General features: G+C 41.2%; 1 protein-coding gene across 6 annotated transcripts in view; it reads left to right on the top strand.

The window, feature by feature from the left end:
* The first annotated feature begins 10,297 nt into the window (after positions 1 to 10,297).
* RNGTT (RNA guanylyltransferase and 5'-phosphatase) overlaps positions 10,298 to 10,936 on the top strand; it is a 361,441-nt gene continuing 360,802 nt past the window's right edge. For all 6 annotated transcript variants that reach the window (XR_003094276.1, XM_025205262.1, XM_025205261.1 and 3 more), the window contains exon 1: positions 10,298 to 10,405. Coding sequence is in view for 5 of the 6 variants with exons in the window: in XM_025205262.1 (XP_025061047.1) it covers positions 10,319 to 10,405 (87 nt within the window). In the remaining variant the exon portion in view is untranslated. The remainder of the gene's footprint in view (positions 10,406 to 10,936) is intronic.

Raw genomic sequence — 10,936 nt, 5'->3', positions numbered from 1 at the left:
TGGTGGCTGCATGCAGGGTGGGGGGGCTTTGTGGGCAAGCGCTGCCACAGTGGAGCCATGCCCTTCACCCCTGGATCCTAGAGGTAAGTGGGGCTTGGAGTCCGTGGGGCAGGGCTGGGGAAGATGGTTGGGGGCTGAGGGAGTGGGGGGTGCTGCCAGCCCCAGGCGGCACATTGCATCTGGGAGCAGGGCCAGGGGGTGAGGGCAGGGGTGCCCCTCTGCGGGGGCCTTCCACCACGCCAGTCGCATAAGGGTGAATTTTAGAGGTTCACTGATGCATCGGTCCAATAGTGGATCGGTACCAATATTAAGAAAATTGTCTGTATTGGAAATTGGCCTGAAGTGGCCGATAATTTGGCTAATAAATGCCCGCGTGTGCATACAGCTGCCGCACAGCACACAGGCATCGAGAATGATCTAAAATAGTCTCTGACAGTCAACATGAATTCTCTTAATAGGCATCATCATCAGTAATAAAAGCTCCAAAGGCCTGGTTGTGACCTTAGTGACATCTAGGTTCTTAATGCGGCCCCTGCCCCCCCACCCTTTTTTTTTTTCCCCCTATCAATGTGTTTACATGGGTAAAATTGATATAACTCCTCTTCCTGGCTTACAAGGAGATTACTACCTTGGTTAAGTATATGTCTACTTTAGGAGGCCTTTTTTTGCATGTATGGGGTACTAGAAATCTACCTTCAAAGAGTACTTAAGATTCTGCGTAATTTAATAATACTTTTGCAGGAATGATTTATATTCATCCTGGGCAAATGGAGTTTTCAAATGTAGTATAAAGGTCATGTAATAAATAACTGAGAGGTTAGGTGAATTCAGAAATATTGTAAAACTTTCCTCTTTGACCAAGTCTTTCTATTATAACAAGGATATGAATTGCGGTACTAAACCCTAACAAGTTATGCAAGCTTAAAGAAATGTCACGGGTAACAATGAGAGTGATATTTATTCACAATCTTTTAATACTGTTTTTTAAATCTAATTAAATATTAGGGATGCACTGATAAGGATTTTCTTGGCTGATACTGATAACCGGTTATTAACTAGCCATATCAGCTGATAACAATCTGATAACCGACATTTAATAATAATGCAGGACATTTTAAATTACGGACAAACCTTTTTTTGTTTGTTTTGCATTTACAACACACACATAGATGGATAGACTTTTTGTGTTCCTGCTTCTAGAAACATTTTGTAGCAAAACACACACAAATTAACTTTAAAATGTTTACTTTTAAAACTGTAGTTTGTAGTATAAACTTTATACACTACATAATGATTCACTTGACAGCAAAGTCATTATAAAACTCAATATTAAACTTGTTTTACAAAAATTAACCCAACAAGGTCAGAAAAAACAGCATAATCATAATTTTGGCTTCAGAATAAATCTGTGAGAAATGCAGGTCAAGATGTAAAAAATTACAAACGAAAAATGTTGAGGTACAGTTTGTAGTAGTAGATGCCGTTGTAATAATAAAATTATTTAAACTTTTTAGCGTAGCAAGTGGGTGAGTAGAAAGTTTTTCTTAACAAAAAGCAACATTTCCACTTTTTCACACATCAGTCGGTTCCTCTTCTCATCCACAGCATGTGAAGATGTGCTGATCAGCTGTTCGTTCTCAACACTGCTGCAGGGGGCAGAGGGAGACTTCCGTGTAGCTTCAGCCAAAATGGGGAAATTGGCCTTTGCTGCTCTCCCAGTATTTCAGTTTTTCTGCACTTCTTGGAAGTGTGGGCTCACTCAAATAGCTTTGTTTCTGAACTGTTACACTGCTGTTTAACCCTGTTTCTACCCCAGAGGTACTTTCCTTCAATATCTCATCATACATTGAACACAGGGAGCTCGGTTTTGTAGTGCTGTCACCTGCTTCCTTTGATTTCATTGTGGTGGGTTCTATCTATTCTGTGTCATTCCTACTGGCTTGCATTTTTTCCAGGTGTGTCGCCAACATTTCTGTAGCCAGCAGCTTTTTGCATTTCAGTAAAGTACCTGTCCTTGTATCTTGGATCCAGCAGTGTTGCAGTGCTGTAGAGAGGTTTTGATTCAATTTCAGCAAAGCATGTTTCCATGGCTTCCAGCAAAGTAACTTCCATAGTTTTAATTCCATGGTCTGAATCTGTAACTTCGCTCAAAAGCCTTTTAAGGCCACAGTGGATGGGATGACATCAGAAGTAGAGGCCGAGGATGAACTCAGTTCATGTCTTAGTTCTTCAAAAGATGCTAGAATTTTTACTATTGGGGGAGCAACTTTAATTGTGGGAGCATCTTCTTTCAAAAGATGCTAGCACTTTAATTATCACTACTTTTTTCCATCAGCCCCCCACTGAGGTACAGTGAGAGTTGCAGGGATTTAATAGTCAGCTACATATATATATAAAATATGCTCCAAGTGTATGTTTCTGCTTCAAAAGGCTTTGCAGCATGTAGTAAGCGCTATTATGCCTTGTCTGTACATCCTGCTGTAACCTCGTGGAAGGCATTCCAGGCTCAGTCTGCACCCTTTGAAGATGAGAATAGGCCAACATGTTTGAAATGCCCATTGATTTTTCATCCAATAGCCAATACATCAGACATGGTGAACTGTGATAACACTCCTTTGTTCACAGCGACCTGGAGTGTATGTGCTACACAAGGTAAATTTGGCAAACTGGAGACTTGCATCGCCATTGCTATGTTTCTTGTGTTATCCCTAATAATGGCATGAACTTTTGTCTGTAGGATTTTCCATGCTGCAAACATCTTATCAAATGCCATTGAAATAGCATCAGCCGTATGGGAACCGCTGAACTCCTGGGCCTGTAGTAGTGCCCTCTGTAAATTGTAGTTTACGTCTGTCCACTGTGCGGTTAAACTCGGCATTGACATAAGTAACATATCAGAGCTCCTAATATCAGTTGTAAAGCTAAGTGCTGATACACGATCATCCTCAGCCAGCATCTGTATACATTGTAAAACAACACTGTACAGCTCAGGCAGCACAGTCTCAGTCATAAACGTTCTGCTGGGCAGTGTGTAATGAGGCTCCAGGCATTCAGTCAGACGGTGGAATCAGAGTATCTGAGAGCTGCTCTAATTAAAATGCCCAGAGACCACGCAGCTCTGGGCAGTCTCAGGCTTGGGCAGCAGCCCCAAGTCTGAAGAGTAGGGGCTGCAAGTGGTACAAAGCACGCTTGCTTGTGCTCCGGCCAGGAGTGAGGGGGGTGGAAGGACCCTGCTGCAAATGGGTCATGGGGGGGGAGGGTGGATTGGGGAAAGACCCTGCTGCACCAAGCACGGTGGGGGAGGAAGCTGCTGCCTCTGCCTTAGCCCCTCCAGGCTCTGCCCCCAGACACCGTGGGTTGAATCACACTTGCCCGGGCTTTTCCTTTTATTGGTGTGAATCCAATAACCAACCAATATATTGGTGCACCTCTATTAAATATAATAAAACAGTATAATGATGAAGTCAGGGAATAAAATTAGGTACTTGCTGATGATTACTGAAGAATAATGCAATGTGTTTGACTTCTGAAGAACAGTATCTGTGTGTGTGTGTATGTGTATACATATATAATGTGCCATATGAACATACGTGTGTGCGTGCATTTATAACAATCCCCCCATCCTCCCCCCAAAAACAAACGAACAGTATTTTAACAGCTCGTATGAAGTTTTTTCCTTGACTGGAACCAGGTACACACCAACACAGTACTCCTTTGAAGTCTGAAGTGAGCTCTGGTGCTTGTTTTGGTCCCCAGGTTCAGATACTCAGGGCTTTAGGTGCCTAATTGCAGTGGGAATGGGAAAAGGCAATGGGAGCCGTGTACCTACCTCTTTATCAATTTTTAATCCTTCCTCTTTTGTCTGGGTATAGAGCAAGAACTGATTAGAATGGGTTGTCATCCTGTGGCTCACAGGCCAGATTTGGCTGGCAGGTCCTGCACCAGGAAATTGTCAGCATCTTCTATCATATATTCACACAGTTGCAGCGGGCCTGTGGGCGGTCCCTGGGCTCTGTCTGCCTTTGCTGCATTAAGCCACGCCAGATCCATAAGCAGCGGCCAGGCTGATTCATGGGAGGAAAAAACTCACGCTGCAGCGAATCAAAGGCTGAGGACAGACGTGCTGCTTGATTCGGGCTTGGGTGTCTTGTCCTGCGGCAGCGCCCAGCACAGGCAGTGTCTGTTTTAACGTGGGATTGCCATTTAAGTCACTTTTGATGGGAATCCGGATTCCTCAGCCATGCGTGAAGCCAGGCATCATCCCATATAGCACAACACATATTTTGGCTTTGGGTAAAAACAAACTAGAAACTTTATTCACAGGCTCAGGGCCCCCGGCTGGATCCTTCTGTTTGTGTTTGAATCAAAACCAACTATAACTTCACTGGAATGAGTTAAAACTGGTTTGCTGGGCTGTGAATTAGGAGTTCTGTTACCAGGAGTAGCTGATAGGCAGCAGTGTAGCAGAAGAAAGGCCAGCTTGCTGAGTAGAACAACAAGGCCAGTAAAAAAAGGAGAGAGGGTTGTTAATACCCACAGAACAAAGAGTATAGAAGTGATTATTCCCCTCTGTTTGGCACTGGTGAGGCCACATCTGGAGTACTGTGTTGGGTTTTGGGCCTCCCACTACAAAGGGATGTAGACAAATTGGAGAGAGTCCAACTGAGGGCAATGGAAATAGTTACATGGCTGAAGCACATGACTTTTGAGGAGAGGCTGAGGGAACTGGGCTTATTTCCAAGAGAAGACTGGGGGGGGAAGTGGTGAAGATTAAATAACAACCTTCAACTACCTGAAGGGTAGTTACAAAGAAGATGGAGCTAGACTGTTTTTGGGGGTGGCAGATGACAAAACAAGAAGCAATTGTTTCACATTGCAGCAAGGAAAGTTTAGGTTACATATGAGTAAAAACTTTCTCACTAGGAAAGTAGTAAAGCACTTGAATCAGCTACCGAGAAAGGTTGTGGAATTGCCCTCCTTAGAGGTTTTTAGACCCAGCTAAACAAAGCGCTGACTGTGATGATCTAGCTGGGTATGATCCTTCTTTGAGTAGGGGGTTGGACTAAAATGGCCTCCTGAAGTCCCTTCTAACCCTGGTCTTCTATGATTCCAGCAGCAGGGGAGGTGACCTCAAGGGACCTATTACCTGCCTTGTTCAGTTTATTCGCTCTGCCACAGCAGAGAAGGCATCCTAAGAGTCCTAGTGGATGTCTTTTTCTGTCTAATCCTTTCATAACTTCAGCTGATTGCAGGGGAGATGTGAGGGTGCAGTCCATGTTGGGGCATTGGTTGCAAATAGCATCTTGCAGTAACAGAAAGTTGCCAACCCTGAACTAGATTACATGTCAGTTTCACAATTGCCCCAACGTTCCCCTATAGTGTTGGTGAAAACTTCAGTTGGGTTGGTTTACTTTGTTATATTTGGAGAAAGTTTCTATAGGTAAGAGCAGGCAGGCATTGGCATTATTGACTGGGAAAGAGGGGCAAAAATTAGTAGCCGAGAGGTTAATCTAGAATTAGGAGGGTCTGTGCTGGGAAGAGGAAAAGAGGAAGAGTATTCCTTCTTACTTCTGGCAGCCAGAGAAAGTTGATTGGGCACCTGCTGGCCAGACACTGTGAAAAATGGAACCCTTGAGTAAAATGCAAGCATAGTACCTTGCATCTCAGCAGGCTCTATTGTCCTGTTTGTCAGCAGCTGAAACAGGAGCTTGGCTTCTCATCAGGGCGTTGCCTGTGGACAGTGCCCAATCAGTTAGTCTAATTCTCTGGCTAAATTGTTTCTGGTTAATTTTCCAAGTCCTGCAAATAAGGAAATGGGTGATTTTGCTTTGGCAAGGGGAATGACAGGTGAGGATGATAGTTACACAAGGATCTTTGGGTACGTGTCTAATCTTACTAGATGTAAATAGTTGGTCTAATGAAAGATATCACATCTACCCAACGAACCTTGTCTACCTATATCCTTAGACCAACATGGCTACAACCAACAATCCTAAAGCATGGATGATAGTTACAGCACTTGAAAATATACCAGGTGTTTTCCAAAAGATAGAGAAGAAATGCCCTTGCACTAAGGAGTTTGCTTTAATGCAAAATGTAGCACCCTTGTGTTAGTATCTGCAGACTTAGACCTGGGAAAGGAGTTTAGAAGTTACGGAAGTAGGAGGGAGAGGACACAACATGCAACAAGATGAAGGAGTGTATAAGATTGGGGCAGGGTATAGTCTTGCATATAAAGAGGTGAGGAAATAGCACAGAGAACACCAGGAGAGAACGTGGTGTGACTGATGGAAAGAAGAATGGAATGGAATTAGGAAGGGAAAATATCTAATAAAATCAAGTGATACATTGAATTAAAACTTGAGATGCTTTCTAATTGTTTGATAGCATGTTTAATTTAAATAGACTACACAAACTGCATAGCTGTTTCTTTCGGTTGCAGATGAATGATTTTGGGAGAGCATGCTAGCACAGTTTTCATGCCAGTTAGTATGTTTAATGATGGCGCTGACCCATTGAAGAAATTTCCAAGTTCTTTGTCTAACTGACTTTCCTTTTGTTTTCCTCTCCTTTTCCTAAAAGTTGCGTATTTTGTAAATGCATAAGATTTTGTTATAATTCGAGGACATATTGAATCTCATAGTGCTAGTTTAATTTATACTGTTGTACATGGAAAAGAGCATGCAGCTTCTACTGGTATGTGACGAAAATACCTCCAGTGGTTATTTGCATAGTTTCTCTCAAAAACTTTCATATGCATAGAAGTTAATGAGATGATATCCCTTTTTGGCTCCATAACTTGTGCCAGTGGATGTTTCTTCTTTTCTGAGGATTCCATACATGCACTCAACTGAAATACATATTTTTTTTCTTTGAAGTAACAGAATTTAAGGGTTTTATTATATGAACTGTCTTGATAAAGAAACAATATTTCAGGAAAACATGGGAGAGATCATTGGAACATCAAAGAACTGCACATACTCATTTGTATGAAACCATTCTAAAACTTTTCATGCTCTGTGAGAACTGATGGATGCCGTAGAGTCTGTTGCTCATGGCATGCATTACACACTTCAGTGATCATATGGTTTGATGAATAGTATTGTATTCAACATATTTTCTCTTTCTCCATTCCGTTCAGCCTATCCTGTGGGCATGCTTGACCCCATGTAGATAAAAGCATCATGTACTTCTAAAGAGAAAACAAGTTTTAGGAGACAAAATAAAATATTTTAAAATTTATTAGGTAAATTTTCCCCAGATGTGGTATACTATCTAGAGCAGTAGTTCTCAACTCGGATGCTGCATTACGAGCATTTCTGCCTCTGCCATGACCAGGGACAAGTGCCCCATGTGCCTTGTGCACAGTCAGACGGAAGGAGTGGCAGTATGCTTGTGTCCTTATCCTGCATTAGGGTTTTCTGATAAAGCTAAAGCATGAAGGAGAGCCTGTTCATGCCACAGTCCTTCCTAGTCTGCCTCCTGCCCTGCAAACTCCTCCTGAAGAGTCACCTAGGACAATTCTACCTGCTCTTTACATCTGTTCCTGGGAGATGCTGTGCAGGGTCATACTGGCAAGAGCTGTGGCAAAAGCAGTGTCCTGCAGGCTTTAGTCTTATCAGGTAATCCTAACGAAGCAGGATTGCAAGTGTATGCCATAGCCCTTTCCAGTCTGGCTATGGATAAGGCATGTGGGGCTCTTCACCTGGTGGCAGCAGCATCCTGGTTAAGAAGCACTGAAGTAAGTTGAGCACTGTTAGAGGTGCTGCATTTTCTATTGTAAAAGTTTCAAGCTGGGAGGTGACAGGGTGTTGACTTTTTTTTCTTTTAGATAAATTATTAACTGCATTCTGGATTAGCAGTAACCAGCAATGTTGGAAAAAAATGGTGACACTGTACTACGTAACTAAATCTGAAAAAAACTTTTCAGGCCAGTCTTTAATAGTCTTTTAGAAACAGTTTCTATAAGTAAGCCTTCTGTGTTCCACTGTAGATCAGTGGTTTTTCACCTTTTTAGATTCCAGGCACCCTTCCATAACTTGCTTGAATTTCTTTCTTCATGCCCCAGAAGTTGAGACCATGCTTTCCTTCTCATCCTATCCCTTAAATCTATAAATAATAGAATGGTATTAAATAAATAAATGTTGAAAATTGATGTAAATCTATTCCATCTGTTTCATTTTCCAATTTTTTTCTCATTATCCATAGACAACTATGATCTATCATGACTATCTACTTGGTGTTACCCTTAGTATCAGCATCATTGGGAGGTTTTTTTACATCAGCCACACAATTAATGTGGCAGAGTACAGTTTTTGAGTTAAGGTTTGGTCAAACATGTTTTTTTCCCAGACTTTACGCTGCTTGGGTTTTTTTGAGTGCAGTTTTCTAATAAGTGATGAGTTACCTCAATATAATTTGCAGCCTGTGTTTCTGCAGAAATTAAGCTTTTTTTTTTTCTGGCTATTTCATTGTTGTAGGAACGTGGTCACCAAGCAGTGGATCTTGATCCACTGGTAGATCTCGGAGCCTCTTGGAGTTGATCCAAGGCTGGGGTGGGGGGCTGAGTGCCCTCATGCGAGGGAGGGGAGGGAAGGGGTGGGGGTTGATTGACCGTGGTGAGGGACAGTGCCACAGAGGCAGGAACAGGGGTAAGTTGAATGGGTCTCTGGCCAGGTGGGACTTGTGTGCTGTGGGGACGTGTGCCTCCAAATAATTTTTTCTGCCTCTGTCTGCGACCCCCCCTTCCCTCCCCACAGACTTACCTGCTGAGTGGGAGGTGGGGTGCATGGTAGATTTTGGGCTGCTTTTAAATGCCAAAGATGGTCTACTTAAAAAGGCTGGAGACCACTGTTGTAGGATATGCACAAGCAAAGAGTTTGGGTGCCCATTTTTCTGCCAGTTCAAAATTAACTTGACTTTTTACATGTTATATCAGTATCTAGAGATGAAAATTATAAGAATTACTTGGCTGTAGTGCTTATTTTAGAAATTACTCATTTTATGCCCCTAGATACTTTTTACCATATTTATGTTTCTTTTTTAAGATTTTAAAATGCATTTCTTAAATACACATATGAATTCTTAAGGGTCAGCTGGGGCCAGCTTTCTGGATATTTCCCCCCCCCCCTTTTCTTTTTTTCTGTATTTCCAAACTGGGATTTATGTAATGTATTTTCGTACTTTAGCATAATTAAACAATTGCTACTTCGTACAGGTCCTTTTGTATATATATTATCTGAAATCTACTAAAACTTTAAAAAGACAGATGTTAGTAATCTTTTATGAAAGCCATGACAGTCCTGCTGAGCCTGAATGAACAATAGAGTAAAGCACTTATAAATTTAAAAAAAATAAGGCTCCAGGCAGTAGTTATTGACACTTATTAAAAAGAGGCTTTGTTAAGTCCTGAACTTACTAAAAAGTAAATCTTTTCAAAATTAGGAACATTCGGTAAGGATGCTGAAAGTTGCTGTTCCATAATGTTTGTGGGGAGATCTCTCCTACAGTGAAGTTCTATAATGAAAAGAGCGGATAGTAAATGGATACTTAGCGCTGTCTTACTCCACTACGGCTGCCTTTGGCATGTTATACACAGGGGAACTATTGAAACTGACACACACAAACTGACAGTTGAAAATCATATCTTTTTGCTGACTGTGCTGAATGTAAAGGCTTTGGTTATTTGCTTTAAATTGTAGTTAGTGAGCTTAAATCAAACTAAGAGGCAGTTAGACACTTCAAAACATACTAACTTAACACTTTTTATTGAAATTCCATATGAGCTTAACTAAAAAATAATGTAGTTTTTATGATATGTTATCACCAGAGCGCCTCAAGGGATAACAAGGACCAATGGTCACAAACTCCTCCAAGACCGTTTTGGGCTGGACATAAGGAAAAATTTCTTTACTGTCCGAGCTCCCAAGACCTGGAATAGACTCCCTTCGGTAGTGGTGCAGACACCTACTCTGGACTCATTCAAGAAATGTTTGGATGCTTATCTTGCTGGGATCCTCTGACCCCAGCTGACTTCCTGTCCCTGGGGCAGCGGGGTTGGACTTGATGATCTTCAAGGTTCCTTTCAGCCCTAACGTCTATGAAATCTATAATTAAAAGCTAAATAATGCCAAGTAAGCAGCTTTGCCTGCATCTCTCCTGAGCTTGTTTTCAAGTAAGGGTGGACTTAAGTTACAAGTAGAACATATTTAAAATCACTATATTGCATGTGTGCACATGCATAGATAAATGTCTGTGTATTTAAATATACTATGAAATTTTATTTTGTTATGCAGGAAAATTTTTACCTCTAAAGACAATGTTAGGACCAAGATATGATGATCAAGTTGCTGAAGAAAATCGTTTCCATCCCAGTATGCTGTCCAATTATTTAAAGAGTCTGAAGGTAAAATTAATTTTATAAATATATCCTACCACTTAAATGCAACAATTTTTAATCTTACTATGTTAATGTATTTTTATTTGTATATTTAGCATTCCCTTATTTTTTTCTTTTTCTTTTCTTCATTTTTATTAAGAAAATATAATAGTTGGCTTCTCTCAGGATACTCATAGAAATGTTTTGTCTTGTTAACCTAACATTACAAAAATTTCTGTGGCTAAATTGTTTCACTAGCAAAACTGTGAACTTCCTTTCTTGTGTATGCCCTTTAGTGAACATTAGCATTATTGTCAGCTGAAGACCATTTAAGTTTTGTATATAAAATTGTGTACGTTCTTTTTTGCTAAGTGCTCTTAAATGAAGAATAAAAGGCATTTGGGATCTATTTAGTGTACAGGCAACCCTTGCTTACCACGGTTTTGCTTACTGCAGTTTTGCTATAGTGCCCATTAAAAATACCTACCTGGTTTCACTTACTGCTCAGCGGTTTCGTTATAACGCTCGGTGCGGGGGGTGGGGAGAAGCAGTGGTGAC

Source organism: Alligator sinensis, unplaced genomic scaffold, assembly GCF_000455745.1.
Source record: "Alligator sinensis unplaced genomic scaffold, ASM45574v1 scaffold658_1, whole genome shotgun sequence".
Taxonomy (NCBI): domain Eukaryota; kingdom Metazoa; phylum Chordata; order Crocodylia; family Alligatoridae; genus Alligator; species Alligator sinensis.
This window is presented reverse-complemented; position numbering and strand designations above follow the sequence as displayed.